The following is a 26,361-nucleotide window of genomic DNA, read 5'->3' as shown; positions in this document are numbered from 1 at the left end:
AATCCATTAAACCTCTTTCCTTTATAAATTACCCAGTCTCGAGTATGTCTTTATTAGCAGCATGAGAACAGACTAGTACACACAGAGACCATTCAGTGGAGCCAACGGGATAGGTCCCAGCTTGTGCCTTGGGACTGGTCTGACCTAAGGGATCAAGAACATGCCCACAACTGGGGGGAATGGGGATGGCAGAGTGTAGCCATATGAGGGAAGTGCCAAGTTAAAAACCAGGTAAAAGACTCAGGACCCACCTATGAGTGAGTTAGAGCACCTTATGTGTATATAATTGAAGCCAAATGCCCGGCACAGACCAAAGGCAAATACAAAAACACTTCTACTATCTAAAAGGAAGCGTTGCTCCTTAATTTTTCTCTTTCCATTTTAAAGATTATAATGGCAGGTATGCCCATGATGGGATTAGCAGCATGTGTTTGGCATGTTGTGGGTGGGGGGCTGTACCCTAACTCTACACACCCACAAGAACTGAGCTCTGGGTGGAGACTTGCACTTTTCCTACGTGGCTACACCCTTCCATGGGGAGCCAATGGGATGGGCCCCAGTTGGAACTCCTCAGTTCTTTATGGAACCGTCTTTCACTACAAGGGCCTGCAAAACTCTTCCCAGGTGTCTCACCTCTTCCCATTTACTTCAACTCTTCAGGAGGACATCCTCCAGCACCAGACTGACAGTCCTCATCAAAAACTGCTCCACATACCCAAAACCAGGAAAAATATTTTTCTTCCTAGCAAATCTTCCCGGAGATAATGAATGTTGTAATCATTTTTGCTTCCCCTTTGCCCTGTCTGCTAGGAAGTTCAGATCCCAGTTTTGCTCAACTGCTTTGCGTAACTGTTCTCCTTCCTCCTACTTTTTATATATGGCTTTATCTCTCATCCTGACAGAATGGTTTTATGTGTTTGTGTACTTACATTTTATTGTAAGCTTCTTAAAATCTTACAAGTCTTTTTGGAAATAGGTAGATATTGTGCAAAGAAGTTTTTATCTTCAGCCTTTTTTTTTTTTAACTTTAAATGTACATGTAATGTAATATCTATTTAAATCTTGATTTAAATTCCTACTTCATCCCTCTGAACAGCCCATACGTGTGCCTCTGCTTATTATATAATGGTCAAGTTTCATGGTCCTGGTTCTGAAGTTAGGAAAATGTCTTGAAGGGGAATGCATTCCTTAGTATCATTTATATCTAACCAACCCATAAGTATGTTGTTGTGGTGGGCAATGGAGGTGGTGGTAGCTAAGGAAAGGTGGAAATAATGAAGAATGAAGCAGTTACTAAAAACTTTGGATATGGTAAGAAATCTCTTAGCATATTATCAAAGACATTACACAGTGATAGATGAGTTGCCCAGACTGGAAAAGTTAAACTTCAGGAAGCAAACTCCCTTTGAGATGAACCAGGCTTGGTTTTCCTTTGTTTTGTTAACACTCAGCTTCATCCAGGGTTTACAATGCATCCAGCAAGCTGAATTGGCTACAGGACCAATTTAGAAGCTCTGCGTAATGTCTTTGAACACCTTAATGTTGACATAAAATCCATAATTCACAATTTCAGGATATGCTTCTTGCGGGGAAGAGAGGAGAACCTCCTTGCAGGGGCTAAACAACAATGTGAGAGTTCAAAAGGGTTGAAGATGCACTGTGGGTATTTGGATTGGCACTCAAGAACTCGCGGATGCTCGCGATTGCTTATCTGACTTATCTAAACTGCTGACGTCAAAAGAATTAGGCTAGAAATCTTATGATTACAGCTTTTCTTGTGATCTTTTCTGGTATTTCCTGTTTCCTGTGAGGCCAAATATACTTCGAGAGAGGGTTATTTTATGGCATTTCACTGTTTCTGCCTCAGCTAGATCTAAAGGTACAGAGAACATGGAGTAAAAATAATTAAGAATAACATCAGAAATCTCTGCCCGCCCCCACTCCCCTCACTCGCTGACATTTCTTTATAAGCATCAGAAAAAATTTCTGCAATGGTTCAGAGTAGGATCTTATTTTTAATGGAACAAGGTCTATTGTTGTTTTAAAAGAAGAAGCCACTTCAGTTGTACTTCTAACTATTGCCTTATTTGGGTAGTCGTAAGCAGACAGGCTCTGAACGGCATTAGCAGGCAGCCTGGGAAGCGTTTGAGAGGAGGAGAAGGAGAAAGTTTCAGAGGATAAAAGAGGAAAAATGGCCATCAAAGATTACACTATTCCTTCAGGGCTACAAACACCTTATAGAAGCAGGAAAGAAAAACAAATGGTGGGAGTTGGGCCTGTCCAGTTTATAAAATCTTGCCTAAATGTAGCTAAATCTTCAACTTGCTTTCTGAGTACAGGTCCTGAATCATGGTCACCACTACTTTTGCAAAGAAAGCCTGAGGAACTGAGAGGCTGATTCTCAGTAGCTTATGGGCACATGTACCACAGACCCAAGCCTCAATAGCTATTTACACAGGCCCTGCTTGAAATTCTACCTCCAGGCAACAATGCAGAAGGCAGCAGAACTCCTGAAAAGGACCACAGTAACATTTTATTTATAATGGTTAAGCAACCAGCAGCTACCACCTCTCTCTCTCTCTTACATATAACTTTGTTAATTCACAATCGTGGTTAAATTCTCACCTCTGGTTTTTGTTTTTTTTTTTTAATTTTCAGGTGAATGTCTGTCTCTTTAGTACATTGCAGGCAATGTAGGTGGGAAAATTCACAAAGAGAGGGCTTGGGACTTGCCTAAATAATTTCTAATCTAAATTTGGAAACAAGAAAAATGTGTGTATACATATCACATGTAGGTTTACATGTAAACATCTAACTCTTGCTCATGGAAAGATGGACACCACACACTTATGTAATGCCATCACAGAGATGTTAAGTACTTGGGAGTGAAAAGGACAGAAAATTAGATTAGAGAGATTATCATATTAGAGAAGCCTCGGCTGGAGTTGAGTGGCTTCAGGGTTAGACCATGACTGGCAGTGAGGCTGAGTCAACGGCATGGCTAGATGTCAAGGGACCCCAAGTTGGCCCTTGTGCAGTCAATAACTAGCTCTGTGCCCCTCATATGTTGTGTAACTTCTGTGAAGTCTCAGCTTTCTCAACACACACACACAAAATGCAGTGATTTAACTAGATCCTCTCAAAGACCCATCTTCATTAAAAAATTCAACTGAAAGTACCCTTTACTGTTCCATTTAAAGATTTTCAATGGTTCTACAAGAGTTAAGATTTCTCGTCCACATGCAGTCTGGTCCCACTAGTGTCTTTCTCTGTTTCCCACTCTTCTTCACTCCTAACGCTGTGCCAAGTGAATTTGACTAATCTCCATTCTCAATTATTTCCTGTGCTGCTTTGTACCTATGTTCACGTTTATTCACTCACCAAATTTCTCACATCTTGTTGAGATCTTAACCATCTTAAAGACATAGCTGTAATGATCAATCCACCACAGAGCCTTCCTGGGTCAACCAACAAAGAGTCAGTTAATGCCCAATCCTCATGGAGTACTCTTCACACTTGGTTTGTTTTTGAGGACGTAACTTGAATGCACTACATTATAAGCTACATAAAAAAATATATTTTTCTTATATGTTTTCTCATCAATCCAGTGGCATCTAGTGTTGGAAGAATTGTTTGCTTAGAAAAACGTGGAGGGCCAGTATGGTGACTCACAACTGTAATCCCAGCACTTTGGGAGGAAGAGGCAGGAGGATCCCTTGAGGCCAGGAACTCAAGACCAGCCTGGGCAACGTAGCAAGACCATGTTTCTACAAAAATAAAAAAATTAGCTGGGTGTGGTGGTGTGCATCTGTAGTCCCAGCTACTTGGGAAGCAGAGGATGGAGGATTGCTTGAGCCCAGGAGTTCAAGGCTGTAGTGAGCTGTGACTGAGCTACTGCACTCCAGCCTGAGAGACAGAGAAAGACCTCATTTCAAAAACAAACAAACAAAACAGGCAATCTAAGGACTGGAAGAAATATGAGTTGGCAATGTAAGAAGGATAGACTCTTCTGATACTATGGCAATAAACTGTGCTCTGCATTTGGGGAAGAGATGAACATGACTGGAACAGCAGGTCTAGATGGAAAAATATGTAAATCCTTCATGATAGGATGATACCATGTGTCAAGGGCTTTGGCTTGATTATTTCTATATTATTTCTTGTAGCTCTGTGTAAAATACTATAGCACTTGGGAAATTTGGTTTGTAAGTTGAAGGGAAAATATTCAGCATCTTAAAATTTTCAACATCTTCCAAATATGGTCAATGAATGCCACTTATGGTTATACATATTCGTTAGTATGCTCACCCTAACTGCACCTCTTCACCAGCCACTGTTGCTAGAATAATCTTTCTAAAATGTAAAATTTATCATGTCACTTCCTACTACAATTGTCTGAAGTTTCCTTATCCCTGTAGGATAAACTCCTCAGAAAGACAGATGAGGCCATTGGCAACCTGATCCCCTGCCTTTCTTTCTAGTCTTATCCTAGCCCTCCCCTGATTCACTTTATACCCCATAAGTTGGCTTTCCCTGGAATTTCTTGCATTTGGTCCTATGTTTCTTTCTCTTATAGTGTATTCCATCTCTTCTTCATTTGGAGAAATGTAACTTACCTTAAATGGTACCTCAGAAAAAATAACCCCTCTTTTTTTTTTTTTTTTTTTTTTTTTTTTTTTAATTTTTATTTTTTTAGATGGAGGCTTGCTCTTGTTGCCCAGGCTAGAGTGTAATGGCACAATCTCAGCCTACTTCAACCTCTGCCTCCTGGGTTCAAGGATTCTCCTGCCTCAGCCTCCCAAGTAGCTGGGATTACAGGTACCCACCACTACGCCTGACTAATTTTTGTATTTTTAGTAGAGACAGAGTTTCACCATGTTGATCAGGATGGTCTCAAACTCCTGACTTCAGGTGATCCACCTGCCTCAGCCTCCCAAAGTACTGGGATTATAGGCGTGAGCCACCACACCCAGCCCGTCATCTCCTTTCTTGACACCTCCTTTACCACCATCATACAGGCAGAATTAATCACTCTCTTATGTGTTGGCAATTGGCACAGACTTTGTGTATATACGTTTAGTATATTATATATCACATCTGTCTGTCTATCTATCTATCTATCTATCTATCTATCTATCTATCTATCTATCCATTCATCCATCCACCCACCCACCCACCTCAACATTCTTGGTTCATGAATATTTATTTTCTAAGGAATGAAGAAACAGTGTGGCACATGATAGGCACTAAACAAACTTAGTTGAATGAACACTTTTGATTCTTCCTCTATGTTCCCACAGAGTATTATTTCCACTTAATTGTAAAGCATATGCCATTCTGCCTTGATATCAGTGAGTTGTTTCTGTATCTGTCTCTTCTAACAGGCCATAATCTCCTTTATTCTGTCCCAGACAGAAAGCCCAATGCTATGCACTGAGTAAAGAAAACTAGAAATTTGAATTTTTTGTTTCCCTTTCTGAATATCTTAAATAAATAACCAGTAAATAGAGGTCTAAATTTCTTCTATTTCTAAGTTGGAAATAACACCTATTTGGTTGCTGCTTACTGTTTAGCATAAGAAGTTCAGTATTTGTACGTAACATTGAAACATCATTTTCTATTCTGTGACCTCCTAGTACATTTCTAACAATTTTTGGAGGATTTGAGACATTTTCAAAAATTTTTCAAAACAAAATTTGTTTTGGTCCAATTTTGTCTATTTATATTCCCTCCCCATTTTCTTTCTAGGGGATAAGGGCCAAAGAAAGGAGAAGAGCTCTCAGAATTTCCAATTAGCACATTTAAGCAGGAAAATGTATCAGACCTGACCAGAATACAATACATTGTACAATTAGGAACACAATTCCAATTAGTGGCAGATATAAAACCTCAGCTCTCAACGTGAAAATCAACCAGAAAGGTGAGATTTGTACACATCCTTTTTTATGTATTACAGTCATTTGGTCAAACTTTTCAGTGTCAACATTTTGAGATGGTTGTGAAAATGTATGTGTTTATTTTAAGAGAGAGACAGAGAAAGAGGTGGTAGAGAGGGTAGAAGAAACAGGGCTAGCTCATGCATGGGAATGTAACTCAAACAAATCATGTTGAATATGCAGTGCTCAAGGACAGGGCCTAGAACATAGTAACTTAACCAACGTGTGATAGAGATAATGTTTTTTGATGTATGTCCCTGTGCCATTTTCTTTTCTTTTGCACTCTCTTGTGCATATTTTCTGCTTCCACCCCTCCAGAGGCATACATGGAAGATCATTTGGAATATTATAGCAAGAATGAGAAGAAAAGAAGGGAGTTGATATTCATTGTTTGGCCTTCAGAGTAACAGGTTTTTGGGGTTTGTTTTGTGTGTGAGTTTGCAGAAGGACAATAATCTTAACAGCTTGTCTTTGTGGAAAGATAAAAGGATTTTCTTTATTCTTTTATTAGATCCCTTTAATATGGTAAAAAGTGGGTCTGTAGATATGGGCACACTGAGGTCTCCTTCTGCTGGGAGGAAAGAGGATACGGCACAGGGTAAGGTCATGTCAAAGAGACAGTTGCAAAGTCTACTCCTGATACCCTGGGGAATTGCAGGGAAGAGTCATAGGCAGAGCCCAGTGGCACATGAATATGCCTTTGCTTCTCCCTCCGAGGCTGGCACCTCTCAGGCGTGTGCAGGATAAACATTGGATAGGTATGTGGGAACCTGAGGCACATATTCACCCAGATGCCAACTTGCAGAGGAGCAAAGAGTGGGAAGGTATTTATTCAGATGAAGTAATCGAGAAGAGACTGACCACCATGTTGCTAACTAACAAGTTTAAATTTCCCTGTTCTCAATCAGGGTGGCCTCAAGAGGATAATTTTCTTGGTTGAAAAGACTCAGGCTACATTTCATCACACATTGGAGGGCACAGATTTGAAATCTCTGTTACAAATGTTTTAAACAGTGACTGTTTCCTTCTCATTTCTGTATGTATTTTTGATTACACTTCTTATATTTGAATGTTTTTTTGTAGTGACCTTACCTGACTTCCTTTTCCTAGATGCTCTAGGCCTGGCTGTCTGCCTGTCCCTTCTTCTTTTCTTTCTAAATTGTTTTCTTCAGCAAACTATCCACTTCTTTGAATGAACGACTGTCACAGATCTTCTAAATGTACGTGTCTTCAGGTGTTCTGAAGTGCTTGTTGCTTGTGTTTATAGATTTATGTGAAATATTTGGGTGTCATCCAGAAAGATTTAGAGAAGGAAGCAAGAAAGAGAATCTTTCTTTAGCTTTGGCTTTAATTCGAGGTTAAGAAACACTAAAATTCTAATTATTACATGCCATGTGCCTTATTACCCTTGGTTATTTAATTTTCCTTTTTGATACATTTATAGAAGATTTACATTCATTCCCATAATAGCTGTGATTTTATTTTACAATTTTCTGGCTCCCATACCTTTCCATTTCTACTACCACGTTCATGCAACTGCAACTCGGTCTCTCTTGAAATTTGTCCTTCTTTTCTCTCTAGTAATTTTATTTTTCTGTAGTAAGCTTGGCCCCTTGGACCCAAGGCCTTCCACAACTTTGTCAGCTTTGTCTTTGTCAGCCATGCCTTCCAACTGCTTACAAGGCTGACAAGTTTTCTCCTGTCACTCATGACGAGAACTGTGACCTACTCACTGGAGTACTCCCTCATAATTTGTGTGACAGCCGATGAAGTAACAAAATGCTCAGGACAGTGGCTTGGTTTGTAAGCTCTAAAATATATGTCATATGGAATTTTTAGGTAAGAAGAAGTGCTTAGAAGAAGGGGTCTCTAATAATTTTGTAGTTCGAGGAAATTTAAGACAAGTTCAAAGACACAAAACTCATTTCTTGGGGTGGTCTTTTGACATTTTAGAGACTGAAGTCAATTCCAAAGAGAAATGTATGGAAAGGCAGAGAGGGGTAAATGGGAAAATGAAGTATGAAGTTCACACTGTGTGAATATCAAGACTACAGCATTGCATTAAATCACAAATGCCATGAGCTCTGCTTACTATTTCTAATATGATGAGATATACATATTATCAAGTGTACTAAAAATTAAAGAGTGGAAAAAATCAGATAGAAGACAGTACACAGTTTCAGTTACTTTTGTGAGTTAAAAAAAAAAAAAAAACCTGAAGCTTTCAGACTTTTCACAATAAAGCTACTAATTTTTTCTTTTCTTTTTTTTTTGGAATTGGTCTGATGCAAAAGACAATGCTTTTCTGTCTAGTTGAAGCAACCTAGTTTATTTTTTTTTTTTTAAAAGGAAAGAAAAGAAAAAAGAAACTGTTTGCAGAGAACAAGCAGAGGGCTTAGAAATACCATCCTCCATTGAGCGCCAGCCCCTCAAAAGCTCATTTGTAGGGTTGGGTAAACACACACCTTCTGCACTCTATTTTTGAAATTATGTTCAGTAGTCTACAGACTGTTATCTGTAGAAGAAGCCGCTTTGAAACTTCAGTTTATGTAAAGTGTTCCAAAATGCATGAACAGAGTAATTATTTTAAAAGTCTATAAATGCATGCATTTGCCCTAAAATTTTGTAATTATCAGTAAATTACAAGTTCTCTATATGAAGAGAGAATTGTCTCATATTAGTTTTGCACTTTTACCTTTTTTAATAGTTCTGAACTTCACTCTTGTGTATTCTTTTATTTTAAAAGCTATAATGACTAATCCTGATCTTCTGCTGGAATATGTTTAAATAGGATTCCATTAAAAACAAGAGCTAGAATTCATGTTTCTTGAGTAATCTGTCCCTAAAAGATGTTCATTCATGCATCTGATGGCAATTTGTAAGCTTTTTTATTCCTTCTGATAATTTTATTTTTTTCACATATCAAAATGTATTGAGTGGCTGACATATGACAGATGTTAGGGAAAATACAAAGAAAATAGAATATTCTCCAGATTCTCAAAGAGCTGGAATCCAGGAGCAGAGAAAGAGAATGTACACTAATTGTAACAAAATAAAGTGATTTGCCTGTTAGGTACATACAAAGAAAGCTCTGTGAAACTTCAGAAGAGAAAGGCATATTTTCCTTCAGTAATCTCAGGAGGGATTCATGAAGGGGCTAGCATATGAGTGGGATATTAAGGAATGGGAGAAATTAGGGACATGGAGCAAAGTCATTTTAAGCATTGAGAACAATGAGCAGAAAGCAAGTAGGAAGCTGTGGGAGATGTGTCTTGTCTGGGTGGAATATGAGTACTCAGAGGGCAATAATGACAATTAAGACTGGAAAAGTGAGCTAGTGACAGATGGAGAACTTTGAATGCAAGAGGAAAGAATTTGGATTTTCTCTGTAGACATTAGAGAATTATTAAAGGATTTTCAAGAAGGGTTGAGACATATCTTGATTTTTCTTTTAACACAGTTGATCTAAATCACAGAATAGAATGACAATGGATAGAGAGAGTTGGAGGCTATTGCAAGATTATAGACAAAACAATATGAGGTTTGACCAAGGGCCATGCAACTGAACAGAGAAAAGATAATGAATGAGAGAAGTTGTTGAGAAAATAACACCAACACCAATAATTATGAAAGTTTACATTTACTGAGAGTGTGTTGGAACTTAGGTTCTATTCTAGGCATTTTTTTTGTTGTTGTTGCTATTATGTCATTTAATCCTGACAACAACCTTATGCAAAGGTGCTATTATTTATTCTCTTTTTATATAAGAAGAAACAGAGGCACCGAGAGGTGAAGTACCCACCCACGGTCACATAGTTCAGTAATAGAGATGCAGAATTTAAAACTTTTAAAATCTCAACACTGCAGCCACACTCTGACACCCTTAGCCTCTCTTATGGACTTAGAACTAGTGGGAATTGGGGAGCTGGAGTTAGCAGTTTTGAACCTGGGTTTCTGTGATTCATGAAAATAAGTCAGGTGAAGGAGAGGGTTTAGTTCAAACTGAGATGATGTACTCCAGCATTGACTCAATTTGCATTCACATTTAAAAGATGGATTAAATTATTAATGATTATTATCTAGCATCACTACGGTGTGAAAACAGGCTGCTAAAAGCAGTAGTTTTAGAAAAATGTTATGAATTAATACTTATCTACCATTGAGACTAATCGATTTCTTTGCTCAAAGCAATTTGTCCTGCTTTGAATGAAATCATTGGAACCAATGAGTATTTGAAAGTATGTATAAATTTGTACAAGTGTTTTTGAATTTTACCAGTTTTACAGCCAGTAGTTTGAGTTGACAGGTTTAAACTAACAAGTGCTTGTATTCACACTGTAGTTGTAGACAGACCTCTGATTCATAAATCCATAATTGTTCTTTTATTAAGCTTTTGATTCATCTCTGAGTCCCTGGTGCCTAGTACAGTGCCTGGCATACATTAAGCATCCCATAAATGTTTCTTGATTATAATGATCGAAATGTTCATTCTTCAACATATTTGATTTATATCATGCTTGATACTTGAGGTACTTTGAAATAGTAGTTTAAATGTTAATTTGAATTGTAGAGTACTGGAATCAGAGAACGGTTTTGGAGATTTTCTTCTCTGAAATTGTTTGATATTCAGGCCTGAGCATAAAGCAAATTTCTGATTTTGTATTCTCCTTGAAAGGCAGGAGACATTACAATGGCTATGGGGAAAATGAGTTTCTTTCTTTGAGGGATTTGTGTGTATTTATATTTTCCTAGAACCAAAGTTTATTGAAATGGGAACAAGCTTGATAAATAAGTAAACTATAATGCAAAATTTAGATCAGAGACACCGAAATGAAAGGTAAGTTTCACAGTTGCAGAGTTTACAGTTATTTGGTTGAATTCCAAAATCAAATTATTTATTCAACTAAGAACAAGTCCTGCTAAGGGATATCTAGTCTTAAACAGGTTGCTGACTAGAATTGTAATTAGCATCTTTGTCCTCACAGCATCTGAGAAGCCACTTATTTTCTATCCTTGTCCCTCTCCCCACTCCCCACATGGGTGCATGCTCTCACTGCAATGTTATAAGCTGACTTTCTACTGATAATAGTTGGGGATCTTTCCCTGGATATTTGCAGTATTTGAAGCTTGGATCTAAGACTAAAGCCCACAGAGTAAGTGGAAAATGTATATGAGACACAATCCTTTGACTTGTTCTGCATGGTAACACTGTTTTTCTGGTTTGGCCAAGGTTTATATCACATCATGAGTTCTCATTTTGCCCTATCTACATAAAATCAATAAAGCCATGTCTTGATTTAAATTTAAATTTCTATGACCCAGCATGTACCCTGACCACATGAGTTTTGTGGACCAGAGTTGGGCAATTGAAATGCTGGTCTGGTTCTGATACAGTTTCAATGTGTGACCCTGGATGCCTTATTGAGTCTCTCTGAACCATTTACCTCACCTCCAAATACAGGGGTTAACTAGATAATTAGATAATCCTTTGTTTGCTTCATATAGGGAAAAAGATATGAGAATTAAGGCAATTACATAATTGGGTACAGTTCAAAGAACAGAATTGACACTTGGACCTCAAGCATGCTGACAACTTCTAGAGCCCCTCACTAGGGTGAATAGTGCCTTGGCCAATGCCCAGCTTTGGGGGCACTCTCAGATGCATGGACCCTAACATGTGAAGGTGACAAGCTCCTCTTCCTTCCTTCCTTCTATCATCTCCCATTCCCCCCTACAGTCTATTGCTTTGGACAGCCACCCGACAGTCTGCAGAGCATGCCAGTCTGAAGATGGCGGAAGATGTTTCTATGTATCACCGTCTCTCCGGCACTCCCCCACGCTCTCCAGGGGAGTATTCTTTCCATTCCATACTCCCAGTTGAGCATATTTCACCTTAAAATCTCTCATGAACACTTATTTATGTTCCCATATTTTTTAAATTCTCTCTTCTTGTTACCTTAGCCAAATCTCAGAACATTTTTCTACTTCACTTGTGAGAAACAAAGTTCCAGTCTTGTTGAAGAAGTGTGCGTAAAAATAATGATGCCCTTTGCTAAGGAAAAGAAACACTGGGACTTTTAAGGTTCCATTAAACACATTAAGAACCAGTAACGCTCATCTTTAAAAGTCCTCTAAAGTAACTGTTGGTTTGATTCAGAATTTCTGCAATTTCATGGTTTAAAAAATTTTAAATCAATTCGTTATCACAAGCAATCAAAATATACACAGAATGTTATAACATTTAATTTTCCTGTTTCTAGTTACTAGCACAGCAAAAATATTGTGGGCTATAAATGTAAAATGTTAAATGACTACAGGTAAAGAAAGCAAAGAGGAGGGAATCGATAACCAGTGGGGGAGACGGAAGGCCGCTGGAGATCAGGAAAGGCATTTTAAAGAGAGAGATGCTTAACCTGGGCTTTGTTGTTTGAATAGAAAATTTTCAGTTGACTGAGCCAAAGAAAAAACATTTCAAGCATAAAGCAAGGCTCACTTGATGCGTAGCCAGTTGCTTAAAAGGATTGTGAAAGTATAAACTGAGGAGACTGAGGCAAGGATGAAATGAGACAGAGAGAGAGAGGGAAAAGAGAGAGGGCACACCATGTGTCTTGGTGTTTTTTGAAGAGCTTTCTATCATAAACCTCTGCCTCTGTGCATGAACTGAAAACAACTTAAATCACCACTTTCTAAAAACAAACAAAAAAAAATGCCAGAAGTTTTGAAATAGTCTTTAAGTGTTCCTGAGGGCCCTATTATTGTGCTGCTGTGGTGAAAATGGTGCTGCTGAAGACACCTGATGCTCGGAGCAAATGCAGCATCAGGGATAGGATGAGTGAGGAAGAAGGTAAGAGACAGTTTGGAAAGTGAAGCGACTCATCTTTGGAGTTGCATCCTGTGACCTTCTACTGCATAGACAGATGATGATGATAAGGTTTCATGACCATTCCAGTAAGGATGAGCCCTCATCTCCCTGAGAGTGAGGAGGCGCAGGAGGAAGGACAGGAGGCAAACACACATCCTTTGGAAAGGTGTTATAGAGCCTGTCTCCACGCAGGCAGGCAACCTCGACAGCAGACCAGGGTGCAGCTCCCCTGGGAATCCAAGTGGCTTCAGAGACAGTTTCCACTGAAGGTGAGGCAGTGGTAGAGAGGTATAGTAAGACTCAACAAGCCCTGCTTTGTGACGTCCAGAAAAATGTGTATTTTAAACAATAAGAAGCTACAGGAGTTCTACTTTTTCTCCAGAGTGCTTTTTCAGGAATTAGATGCTCATTAATATAGAATATAAGTAATAACGTACACCTATCTCCATTGACATGCTAACAATTGTTGAATTAGATAGTTTTATCAAAGGGCACAGTTTGAAATATGAATTTTAATCATTTAATTGACTGAAACAAACCTAAAGTGCTAAGAGTTGAAGTGTCAGAGTAAAATTTTCTGCCCAGGTGGGTTTTTCCATTTTTCTTGCCCTACTCACATGCAATACTGGTTTAGTGTTACCTCATTTCTTCTGAACAAGACCCATCTCCCCGGGCATCCTTCTCCCAATTGCCACATAAACCTCAGTTTTATTGGTTTCCTTCACTTTCCTGTGTACTCAAGGACTCATTGTTTACTGGAGGCCAACCCTGTTTTTTCTCCCTTTTAAGTCTTTCCTTTTCCCAGAGTATTAACTTCTTAATAATATTCTTTATAAAGTCACAACTTAAAAAAAAGTTCCCGGCATAAATAATTAAAATCAAAACTAGCCAGATTTTTATTTCCTACTCTGTTTCCATGAGAAAGGGAGAGGTAATTTTTGGTGTATCTTTTCCATCTACCCCATCCCTCACCGCCAATAGCACGCCAGGATTCCACTGCATAGGGCTAGCCAAGACTTCAGATGCATAAACACACACTCATGTTCTTTCTTCTGAAGTGAACCCACCACTTTCCAAATATCTAGCAACATACTCCTCAAAGAAAGAGAGTGCCCTGTAGTCAGCTGTGGCTTTCTTAGTTTACAAAGCCCCTTGGGATCCTTCCCAGGCATGCTGGGAGTCTTGGTGGTGGCTGCATCCACTGTCAGAAACACAGTGAAGTTCTCCACAACCGTCCCAAACACAGCACATTCTTATGACATGACAAAGTGTGAGCGAGTTGATATCAATAAAGGTGTTTATATTACTGACATTTGTCAAAGGGGAAACCAAGTCAAGAAAGTTTACCAACTTGCCCAGGACATAAAAAGCTTGCATGCCAAACTCAGTGCTGGGAACATAATACACGCTGTAAATGGCATAGCTAAAAATTGGAAAATGTATTTTACTTAATATAAAAAATGATAAAAAGCAACCTGAGGAGAATATTCTCTTAGGGATATCTCTAACTTGTTGACAAGAAATGTTAGAGTCAGGATGGCCATTAAACAGCATCCAATTTCACCCCCTCCTTGGTGGGGACTGAAACTCAGGAAATTTGACTTGTGCAAGCCCACAGGGCAAGCATATGTCAAGCTGAGTCCGGGACCCAGGTTTCTTGATTTCCAGTCAAATGCTCCTCCTACTAAATCACTCTTAATTTCAAGATGCATTTCTATCAGAGCAGATATTTGGAAGTCACAGCCCTCGGACCCTATGCTACACAGTTCATCTTCCTCCTTATGGCTTGGACTCTCCAAAGAATGGGAGTTAGTTATCAGACTTGGTCCTGTGACCTGTTACACCCCGTGGTCAATTTACCTGGAAAGCTGCGGAGAGCATCTTCATTTTCCAGAATGCCTCTCTGTTTGGTCGCCTGCAGCTCACTTTTGGATTTCCAAACCAGCTTTACCATCCTGATCATCTCTGGCAAGTCCCAGGGCAGCGGCCCCTGCTGGCACCCCAGCCGGCTTCCCGGGGAGGAGGGCAGCACACCTTCTGGGCCTGTCCACCTCCTGCCTAGCTCTGCTGGGTGGAAATAGCGCTCTAGCACAGGCATTCTGTCTTGTGCCCCAGAAGAGGAGGCAGTGGTGCTGCTGCTGCTGTTGCTGCTGCTGCTGCTGTTGCTGTTGCTGCTGCTGCTGCTGCTACCACAGGGGAAATTCTTCCCAGGCAGGGAAAGGCGAACCTCCGTAAGATCCTTTCCAGCTTCGGAAAGACAAGACTCCTCCAGCCTGGCACAGCCTCCCTGTCTCCTCAGGCCCTCCACAAACACTGCCGACGAGAGCGATTCACTTCCCTAGGTTTCTCACTGGTGAGAAACTGTTACTGTACTCCTTCCTTAGAGATAGAATGCATTTTTTTTCCCCTCCTCTCTCTGGCACTGAGTTCACAGCACTTAATTAATCCCAGGCTACAGCTGGAACGACAGCAGGGAGGAAAAAAAAAAAAAAAAAAGCCATCGAGGTTCTAGCATTTGCTTTTCCTCTTCTTTCTTCTGATTTATTTGTTCTCAATTCTCTTTTGGTGCTTGTCAAAGTTTGTCGACTCTTAGCTCTTTGGTGGCTTAGCTCTTAAGGACTTCAGGCAAAGAAGTGGGGCTTCCCCTTTGCTAACCTCACAGAGGGGTTCCCCCCTCGCCGGAGGCCAGTTATCTGGAGGTGTCAGGTGAGTAGTCACCCCTGTGGTGCAGACTCAGGCCCTGCAAGTCCCCAGGAGATCTCCAAAAAAACAGAAGCTGAGCGTCTGCAGAACCAATCTGCGGCTGCTTCTCCCTGGAGGGCCTGATGGGGGTTGGGGGGCACATTGCCCAGTCACTGAGACCAGTGCTGGGATGGGCTGGGTTGATCCTCAGTGCCTCAGTTTGATCACTCTCGCTCTTTCTCCACATCCCTCCCCCTTGTGTCATCTGGTTCTCAGCAAACCTAACTGGGTTATGACCTATTGGTCAAATCCCTTCATAACCTCAGCTGCCCTTCAGCTGGAAGGGAAATAACACTGAATCACATTCCACAGTTAACTCCGAAAGATGAGAATTCGGGAAGCATCAAGATCTTCATGCAAACGGGCAGTGGCCTGCATAGCCTGGACATGTGGCTCAGGATCGTTCAAAACCCATTTTCAAAGGAACAATCATTTTAAAGGATGTTCACAGGGGACATAAATGGCAGTGAAAGAAAGAAAAGAATGTTAACGATTCACCTTCTGGAGGGAGAGCACTTCTGACTTATTATGTGGGCCACTGACTACTGTGTCCCCGACCTGAGAGTGGTTGAATTGAGGGCAACCTCAACCGTGGGCCATGCCTCTTGTTCTTAGTCTCAGAGATGGAGGCGCTAACCCTCAAAGTAAGAACCAATTCAACAAAAGGCGATGCCCCCTGTAGCTTATGTGAAAGGCCTTGGACAGAAACAAAAGTGGGGTAGTATTGTATTTGGCACTTTTGCCAGCAAATTGGTTTGTAGGAACAATTTGAACTTGTACATTCAAGTGAATTGTCCCTGTTTTCTGGAAGAACATTGTAACAATCCCGTCTTCCTCTCCTCTTCATGTCTCCATATTGCAAAGTGCTTTATTTTGCTTGGCATGCCATTTTGCTGATGTATAATCTGTTGCTTCTGCTCTACATTCCTTTCAAGGCTGGTTTATCACACAATTGTTTGATATTTCTTCATGGGAGAGAGGAGGAAACTTGGGGAAGAGGAGAAAGATTATTGTAGAGTGTGTTTTATTTTCATTGCTCCCACCTCTTTTTTTCTTTAAGTTGAAACCATCAAAGACAACTGTAATTTTATTGTTGTTTTATTATTTCTCTAAATCCATGGTGAATAAGTTTAGTTTTCCATACTGGATCAGGTGAATTTTCTTTTTTCTGGATGGAAAAGTATACTGGCAAACCTACTTTCCTTCCTAACAGGTGAAGAAGGGTCAAGAGGGTATAAAACAATAATAAAGACATTGAAGACACTGCTTTTGGTGAATTTCGTTATTAAAATATTGATCTAGCGGCTCTTTCTATAACAACTAGATATTCATACAACACAATTAGGGTATAATCGGTGGTCTACTTCATTAGAAAGATGTGTTCTTCCTTATTTCCCTCTCTGATAAGAGATGAAAGGATTTAAGCATCAGTTCCACACTTCCACCACTTTGACAGCCTGTCCAGTCCTTATCTTACCCTTCCATCAGGCTGGGGGCATCAAGGCTCTCTAGGATTGAGATGATTTTGTTTAATAATCACATGCAGACTGTTTCACTTTATTATCATATTTCCTGAATAATGTCTTAAACTCACTCCTCAGTCACAAACTTCCTTGACATAACAACTGAAGACTTTCCTAAGTGTTTGACTATTTTTATTTTTGTTCAGTTATTTTGCAATAGCACTTAGCATCAGGATATCCTGACCCTTGGAACAAAGGGGTTAAGAACAAAGAAAACAAATATATGATATAATATATCACATACACTAATGTACTAAGAACACAACACTTCATTGTTCATTTCTTCAAGAATGACTTTAAAAAAAAATCCAAGGATATACATTTCCATTGTATCCTCTGTACTGTTTTACCTAGTTCCTTGTAAAAATATCTTACAGAAATTACAAAATGTTGGATCACTGAGCATGAATACTTCCTAGTGGAGATGAGTCAGGGCCAAGCAATCACCATTTCACATTTTCATTCCCAAGGAGGAATCTACTTTATTTGAAGGTTTGAAAATTGGAAATATTTGCACAATTTAAAAAAAAGTTCCCCCAATATGGGATTATTTTCATCTTGGAGTAGAAGGGCAAAAATACCACAAGAAAGGTCGTTCTCATGGTATTTCTGGCTCACATAGAAACAGGAAGTACAGGAAATCTTGCGAGAAAGCTTGGCTCGGAAATTTTTGGCTCAACTGCAGGTTCAAGAGATTGGGACAAACTGATGCGAGGCTAATGCTTGTTGGACTAAAACTCTCTACCATGTGAATTATCTGAAAGGTGCTTTTGTTACATTTTGTAGCTAGCATCTCATAGGCTGTGATCTCTTTTGTTTTTCAGATAGTTACTTTAGAAGAGCATGCCTGTAAACCTATAATTTTCACTACTCAGTGGACATCATTCACCTTGATATGGTATCTGCAGACAGAAGTTTGGATCACTGAGGGTGGGGGTGCTATGTGATCAAAGGAATCATGGAACAGAGAAGACCCACAGGTAACTTGTGAGGATTCTTACGCATGCTAATATCAGTAATTAAAGGGCTGCAGACAGGACATTTTAAGATAGACTTTCAAAATAACCAAGTTCTTTTTCAGGCCTTGTGAATCAACCCAACATAATGAGAACTAACAGGCGAAACAGCTTGTTCCAATGGACAATGGACACCTAATTGTAGCGAAAAGACTTTGCTGTTCCTGGAAGTACTGCTACTTGTTGAGGGTGTGATGGCTTCAAGGTTACTTTGAGGAGTTGGGGTGCCGGCTGCCTGGGCCCTGAGGGCCCAGAGTCCCAGAGGGGCGGTCGAAGTGCACTCCAAGGCATCTGGAGGTGATGTTCTTACTGACAACGAGCAGGTGACTGGGTTGGAGAGGGACGTCATAATGGCTGCACAGAAGGGACTAGACCCATACAATATACTACCCCCAAAGGCAGCTTCAGGTACCAAAGAGGACCTTAATTTAGCCCCCGTCCTTCACCAGCAGTGGGCAGCATCTGTGAAGAGAATAGCGCCATCATCTGGTTTTGGCTGGACAAAGGTGAGGCTGGGTGATGCCCTGACTGTGGCAACTATTACAAGCTGCCTCACCAGCTGGCCCGCTGAGCCCCTACACTAAGTTACTCCAAATGTGCTATAAAGTTTCTTCTTTTTGATAAAAACTAGCCATTGCATTGGCTCCTTCTTCCAAAAACTAAAAATAAAAAGACTTTGCTCTGTGGTTGGAGCTATAAAAGAATTGATAACCCCAATACTAAAGTATACAACCAAGAAAAGTGTCAAAAATATAGTTGATTTAGAATGTGGACTTTGAAGAATTTTTGGTGTTCTGAGGGCTATGTAAAAATCTTGTAGACTATGGGTGCTCTAGTCACTAGGCAGATAAGCATTTATTATACATGATTTGTAAAATAAGGCATTTATAATGTTAAATATTTCTAACAGTTCTAGAGAATGTACCTTTTTTAAAAAATGGAAACTTAGAAACATGTATCCCTTGTCATTTTCTTTCACTTTCAGTCTATTAATAGATTCTTACAAAACAAAAAGTTTAATAAAAATCTTCTCACTCAGATATTTTGGAATTGTTTTATACTCTTATTGACCCTCATCTGTGGCCTATCTTTTAGAAAAAAAAAGCAAACTATGGAGGGAGTTTATTTATTTTGTCCTGAACTTTCCTCTCCATCAGTTCAAGCATGGATGTGTAAACACACACACACACACACACACACACACACACACGACCAGTCTGCTTTTACAAATGCAATTCAAAAAAAAAAATTCAAAATGAGCAGGGAAGGAAAAACAGGTCTTTCAACTTGGTTCTATACAGTCTAAGTAGAAGAAGTGCAAACAATTTAGGAGACCTAGAAATGTATAACTCTGGCCTTAGCTAATCTCAAGAAATAATGCCAGCAAGTAGGAAAAGCGACTTAGTCTACAGACCGACCCTAGAAGGCAGCACATATTTCCATTGTCATGGGGGAAAAGGGGAAAGCATGTGGGGCGAGATGAGGAAAGACAGGTGGGGTGAAGTAGGAGGGGTGTCTCAACCATACCCAATCATTCTCTTATTTGCTCTGCAAATGAATATTAACTGCCGGAGAAACAGCAGAAGGGAAAACCTTCTGTGCTAGCCTTTGGGTCCTTTTTCAGGTACTGGGGACCTGCCTGGCCTCTTTTGCCTTAATTCTGGTTTTCAGTGTGAGTGACCTCTGCCTCTTTACTTATTCATTTATTTTTGTACATTTTAAGAGAGAAACTAGGATTTCAGCTAACCTCACACTCTACCCTGGCTGTTAAAGATCTTAACTAATGCTAATGCTAAGTTTACTGTCTCTGTGAATTTCCCAACAAAAATGGGCCCAGTCAGACAAAGGTTGAGAACAACATGGAAGGAAGACTTGATTTTCTCTACTCAGCTCCTGCCTGCTGATGAATACAGCCTCCTATTCTGTCCCACTACTGAACATCTGATACTTTGGTGTGTGCCCCTGGCACCCTCTGACTATAGCCTTTCTAGGATTTCAGGACTTATTTCTGATTGTGAAAGATCATAGTGGTGGTAGAGTACACTTTTCAGAATTTCACATTCGAGCGTGTCAACTTCTTAGAAAACAGCTACAACAAGGAAATCTCTAAAGTAACTCTCTGAGACTACTTATCTGAGAGTTACAAAAACTGGGTTTTGATCTATACTCACCACAGAGCTTTGCCCCAAATTTGGGGCCTTATCTATAAATGGGTATGATGGCAATAAACATTTTATCCATCACACTGGGATCCTGAAAGGATTAAATAAGACTAGAATGTCAGTTATTTTTAAACTGTAATGTGCTATAAAAATTTAATATTGTTATTTTTAAGCTATATGATATCATAGTTGACAAGTTCATTAAACACAAATTTTGGCTATCCTTTCCTGGGATCTGTTAGAAAGCTGGAAAGTCAAGCCCTTCTACCCTTGAAGTAGGTCTTACTTCGGAAATTTGGGTTCCCCAGTGAGAATGCAGGCGTAAAGGAAATCAAAAGCAGGGCTGTTGGATAAAGGGTATTGGGGAGTGACCTGTGGCAGAAGACAGTAAGAGATTTGATGGTAGCAAGGTCTTTAAGGTAGGTCTGGTGAAAGTATGAATGAGAATAGACAGATACAGAACAATGTATGTGACTCATAAGATAAATATTCTTTGTAAGTGCATTTTGGAGGGATGAAAGCCCAGGAATCATGTCTAGGGTCTCATCCTGCATGATCTTTACCATGTATTATTTAGTGCTCTAGTTAATGCTGTATAGGTTCTCTTAATAGGAAATTTTGTTTTTAGTCCAAAGCGACTAAACACAAAATGCGTTTGATGTTCATGAGCTGTGCAGCTTTGTGTCATATGCTGTGGTAGTGAACGTGTGTCTTCAGGCCCCCTACTGGTCTCATTTCCCTAGACAAACTGATGAGGGCCTCAATGTTTTGTTTGGGGCCTTTATTTCTCAAACATTTTTATAACTTTGATTGCTCCTAACTGATTTCTGTTTAATGTGTAAGTGTGCTTAAAAGAAATGTAGTGTGCAGAATCAAATGTGATATTTAAAAAGTGGCCTGTACAAAGTCTGAAATATGTTGATTTTTTTTTTTAAAAAATAAGTGAGATGCATAAATTTTGAAAGCTCTCAAGAATTCAACCAGGTTAAGAAGATCTCAAGGAGACTGGAGGAGAGATTATCCAAACATTCTCAAAAAACTGCTGGAAAATGCCTGAGTGAGGGTTCTTTTCTCTTAATCTAATAAAAATAAAGTAGGCCACTAATAAGATATAGAAAGATTTTTTATATAAATGAAATAACAAAAGGAAAGTGAGAAAATTATGAGGAATCAAGCCTTCTAACAAGATTCCTTTTTGTCCTTGACATTCATTTAGGTTCATATTTATGTAGTTCAAAGTTAATTTGGAAGAAGGAAATTTCAACCGCTCCATGTGTATTGCGTGTGATCCTGCTGCCTCTTCCACTTAATTTTTATTTCCCCTTTTTCACTTATTACCTCCTGGTAATTATGAATTACACAGAACAGCTAAGCCAAATGGTATCTCCTAGAGGCTATTCTAGATCAAGGCTTCTTAAATATTAATGTGCATTTGAATAACCTGGAGATCCCATTAAAATGCAGATTTCTGATTCCAGAAGTCTGGCAGGGACCTGAGACTCTGCATTTCTAACAAGTTTCCTAGGGATGTCAAGGTTGTTGGTCATGATCACACTCTGAGTAGCAAGGCTAGAGTATAACTATGTGGCAACAATTTTATGCCTGTTCCATATTAGTTATTTATGAAAGAAAATGCAGCAACCATCCCAGTCTTTCCAGATACACCTATTAGGACTTCTAAAAACAATCATGCTGGTGCAGGCCAAATACTCTCAATGGAAAGAAGCAACCAGAACTGCTATGTAAGAATGAGTGCTGTATCCAGGGACATTGAACCACAGCTTGTCAATTTTGTTTTTTTCTTTTTTTCCCCTTATGGGTTAACTTTAAAGATAAGGTTGACTATAAACTATAAGCCCATGCAATAAATATATGCAATGGAATCTTAAATAATTTCATAAACAAATACTATTTTTGACAGTCTTTTCTCATCAAATGTCAAGTGCAATTTAGTTAGGCCAGTTTCTCCATGACTCCTTCTTTCCAGCATTTTGTTGCACCCCTCCTGCTATTTTCAGAATGGTTGGAATACAGGCAAGGCTCTGAGTCTTTGATCTCCATCATCAGGGATACTTTCAGTAAGACCTGCTCTTTCATTTGGTTTATTAAAGATTTATGTAAAGTGGTCTTCCCATGAAGCCTGGTAATCTTTCCCACTGTGATATTCCAGGCATGAATGAATGGTGACCAGATGATTCCTCAAAGAAATAAAGATGGAAAAAAAAGGAAGCAGGCATTCATGGTGCTGTAGCCAGTGGCGAATGGTGCTGCTGATTCAGAGAAATCTACAGCAATGTCAGTCTCAGCGAAACACACACACACCACACACACAACACAAAAGTTGAATCAAGTAAACTTTGCAATAGGCTGCATTCTTTAACAGGTATCACCTGGAATTCATACAGCTGTAGGCACGGTATTCGTGGGAAAACAATGCCAGAAGGAAGAGACATGTGAAATCAGCTGGAAGACCAGGGTAACTAAAAGCGTGGGTCTAGAACATTACCAGATTTATATGATTAAAAATTTGTACAGTTAACTAAACAAGAACGCTTAGAATAAATGAAAGCATCTGCTGGTAATTGGAAACACAGTTCACTGTATTATTTTTTCCATTGTCTTTCCTGATTCTTTCTAAGGCTAAGTGCTTTGCTATGGTTATGAACACCAATATTTCCTGATATATATAATCCAGGGGAGTAACTAAATAATGAGAAAGAGAAAGTTGGAAGATACTGTATTAAAAACTAGTATACAGAATGTTTTATTATTTCTGGTAATTTTATGAGTTTTTCCCCCTGGTAATGGCAAGAGAATTAAGAGTGAAAATTAAAGGGGTGGCCATTTAACATATAGTACGTAGACAACACATTCTTTGCATGGTACAGTACAGCGATTCCTACTGAACCCTTTTTGTTTGATATGCAGTGTTGCTAGAAGAATTATTGCACCACAATCAAGGAAAAAAAGCCCAGCACACTAGAACATTTTACAACTTTGACATGTGTATAAGATCTTTATTATCAAAAGATTTTCTAAGAATTTCACTCTGGTAATTTTTTTTCGTCACACATTGAAATTTTAACCACATTTTTCTCCTTCTATTTTGAAAATTACTTTAAAATGATTGCATGTCTTTCTATTTATAGGATATGCATACTAACTGATCCTCCTCTATTTGCTTATTTGGACTTCGGGGTCTATCTAGTCTTTGTCCTCCATGATCTTCCTGGACCTATTTTGTGGTCTGCTGGTAAGATTTCTTGCATTCCGTGTTTTCTGAGACATCTTTGCATTTGACTTTAACATTCTTTTGTCCACTTAGGTGCAAGGTAAAATACACCCGTCTTTGACTTGCATATGTTCATATACCTTGTTGATTTTATATTTGCGTGTCTCGATTAGAATATCAAGGGTCAACTTCAAACCACAGATAACTGGGCTTTTAATAAATGCCTTTTAAATGCTGTTATTACTTTTTTTTCCTGCTTTCAAACTTTGAGGAGGCAATTGATGAGGCTACTATTGTGTTTTTCAAGTCTCTCATTAATCATTGAAAATTTCAGTTAAGCCTTATTTACCTTTAAAAGTTACGATATTCTGGATTGAACATAATTTATAATCACGTCATTTTCAAATATGTAACATGAAAAGTAATGGCAACATTAATACTAATTTGATGCAAAGATAATTATTACCTATAAAAATAGTTCAAATCCCTTTCTTGGGCATTTGGCACTTTAAAAAATAGGTTCCCACTCACCTAGTCCTGTAAACACATTCAAACTTACATTGAATATGCAAAATTTCTGTGGAAGTCATATTGTTGCACAAACATGTCAGATGCATCTGACATGTATGGTAGGTCGAATAATGGCCTTCCAAAAGCGCCCACATTCTAGTCCTTGGAACCTGTGAATATGTTAGGTTACACGGCAAAGGAGATTAGGGTAGAAGATGGAGTTAAGATTGCTAATCAGCCATCATTAAAATACAGAGAATATCTGGATTATCTGGATGAGACCAAAATAATCACAAGTGTCCTTAAATGTGGAAGAGGGAGGCAGAAGTGTAAGTGTCAGAGTGATATGATGTGAGAAAGAGTCAGCTGGTCATTGGTGACTCTGAAGATGGAAAGGGGCCTTGGACCAAGGAATGGGAGGAGACTCTCAAAGAGAAAAAAGGCAGGAAAACAGATTATCCCTTAGAGCCTCCAGAAAGAAATACAGACCTGTAGACACCTTGACTTCAGCCCAGTGGAATCCATTTCATACTTCTGACCCTCAAACTGTAAGATAATGAATTTGTGTTGTTTTAAGACTCTAAATGTGTGACAATTTGTTATAACAGCAATAGGAAATGAATATATTATGTTGTTGCTCACATGGTCCTTCTTCTTGGGAAAGATTTTTTCCATTTGTCTAATCCAAATAAAATTCCATGTTTTTTCATGAAGTCTTTGTGCCCTACCTTAAAGCTGACTCTTCTATTTAAACAAAGCAGTACCTCTTATCCATTTTGGTTATCTGGGACGTAACTTCACTTACGTCGCTACTTGCCTTTGATGCTCTGGCCCGTCTTTTAGTTTGGATTGCAGAGGCCATTGAACCATACTTTGTAACTTAAAATCTCAGTGCTGCACCTTTCATTCATTCATTAATTCATTTAACATGCATTTATTGAGTGGTGAATTGTGTCTGCCCTATGCTAAGTGCTTGACATGCAAAAACATGCTCCCTTCCCTTAAAATTGTTTACAAGTTTGGTGGAGAGACAGACACATGTACAACTAACTATAAAGCACGGTGAATTATAGTGCTGTAATATAAATATGGATGCAATAGATCCAAATTAGTTTTTATTATTAAAAATGACAGGTCGGGTGTGGTGGCTCACACTTGTAATCCCGGCACTTTGGGAGGCCAAGGCAGGTGGATCACCTGAGGTCAGGAGTTTAAGACCAGCCTGGATAACATGGTGAAAACCCGTCTCTACTAAGAAGGTAAAAATTAGCCAAGCAGGGTGGTGCATGCCTGCAGTCCCAGCTACTCGGGGGGCTGAGGCAGGAGAATCACTTGAACCTGGGAGGTGGAGGTTGCAGTGAGCCAAGATAGCACCACTGTACTCCAGCCTGGGTGACAGAGCAAGACTCTGTCTCAAAATAAATAAATAAATATTAAAAAATGATAACCAATTTTCTTCATTAATTCTTTTTTTATGTCTTGACAACTAAAACAGTCTTAGAAATTTCTACTTCACATTTTAAAAAAGTAGAAATTATATGATATAGAGTTTGTTCATAGCCAGGAAAACATAGGTGATTAATTATGTTTTTGCTGATTATTTTTTATTTTATAGAATTTTTAAAAGCTTAGCTCTAGTGATTGTCAGACTTAAAGAACATTCCTACTGCTTTCCTCAGGTGAGTTGTTACTGTGTTCCTAGCAAACTGGGAGCTTAAGAAAAGTGTTTTATTACAACAAAGCAAAGAAAGAGGAATCACATAATGTGAGAGTTTAAAGGGACTTCAGAGATAGACTATTTCCATTAGATCACATCTTAAATCAGCTTGGGCTGCTATAACAAAGTGCCATAGACTGGATGACTTCAACAACAGAAGTTCATTTCTCACAGTTCCAGAGGCTGGGAAGTTTGAGATCGGGGAACCAGCATGGTCAGATTCTGGTGAGGGCCTTCTACCTGGTTACCAGGTGGTTGCCTTCCTGCTGTATCCTCACATGGTGGGGAGAGGGAGAGACAGCAAGCTCTCTAGTGTCTCTTTCTATAAAGGTGCTAATCCAATTACAAAGGCTCCACCATTATATCCATATTACTTCCCATATGTCCCACCTCCAAATACCATCACATTGGGAGTTAGGGTATCAACACATATGAATTTTGAAGGGACACATTCAGTCAATAGCAGATTATTTTCTAATTTTGCTAATAATGAAGCATGATAAAGAAAACAGAAGCTTTGGATTCCCACAGACCTGAGCCCAAGCACTTCCTTTGAATGCTTATGTATCAGATACAGCACTAAGCATTTCATATGCAATTCCTTATGAATCCCCCAAAAGGTAGGCATTATCATGATCTCCTATGAAAGTAATTTGTTCAA

The 26,361-nt window shown here is 39.2% G+C and overlaps 1 protein-coding gene and 1 long non-coding RNA gene across 4 annotated transcripts in view; one reads left to right on the top strand and one right to left on the bottom strand.

Annotated features, from left to right (window-relative positions):
- Positions 1-26,361, bottom strand: part of PDE7B (phosphodiesterase 7B) — a 332,402-nt gene that overhangs the window by 134,814 nt on the left and 171,227 nt on the right. Inside the window, exon 1 of one of the 3 annotated variants that reach the window (XM_008006930.3) lies at positions 14,659-15,127. The exons of the other annotated variants lie outside the window; for them this stretch is intronic. Coding sequence (XP_008005121.2) covers positions 14,659-14,896 — 238 coding nt within the window. The 5' untranslated portion in view covers positions 14,897-15,127. Of the gene's footprint in view, positions 1-14,658; positions 15,128-26,361 lie in introns of those variants that run through there. 3 annotated transcript variants of the gene reach the window in all.
- LOC103240323 (uncharacterized) lies at positions 15,012-25,362 on the top strand. The gene is made up of 3 exons (XR_499919.3): positions 15,012-15,151; positions 17,888-18,043; positions 18,145-25,362. It is a non-coding gene; the product is annotated as an uncharacterized lncRNA (long non-coding RNA).

This window comes from Chlorocebus sabaeus, chromosome 13 (genome assembly GCF_047675955.1).
Source record: "Chlorocebus sabaeus isolate Y175 chromosome 13, mChlSab1.0.hap1, whole genome shotgun sequence".
Lineage (NCBI taxonomy): Eukaryota > Metazoa > Chordata > Mammalia > Primates > Cercopithecidae > Chlorocebus > Chlorocebus sabaeus.
The sequence above is the reverse complement of the archived record's forward strand: the minus strand, read 5'-3'. Positions and strand labels throughout refer to the sequence as shown.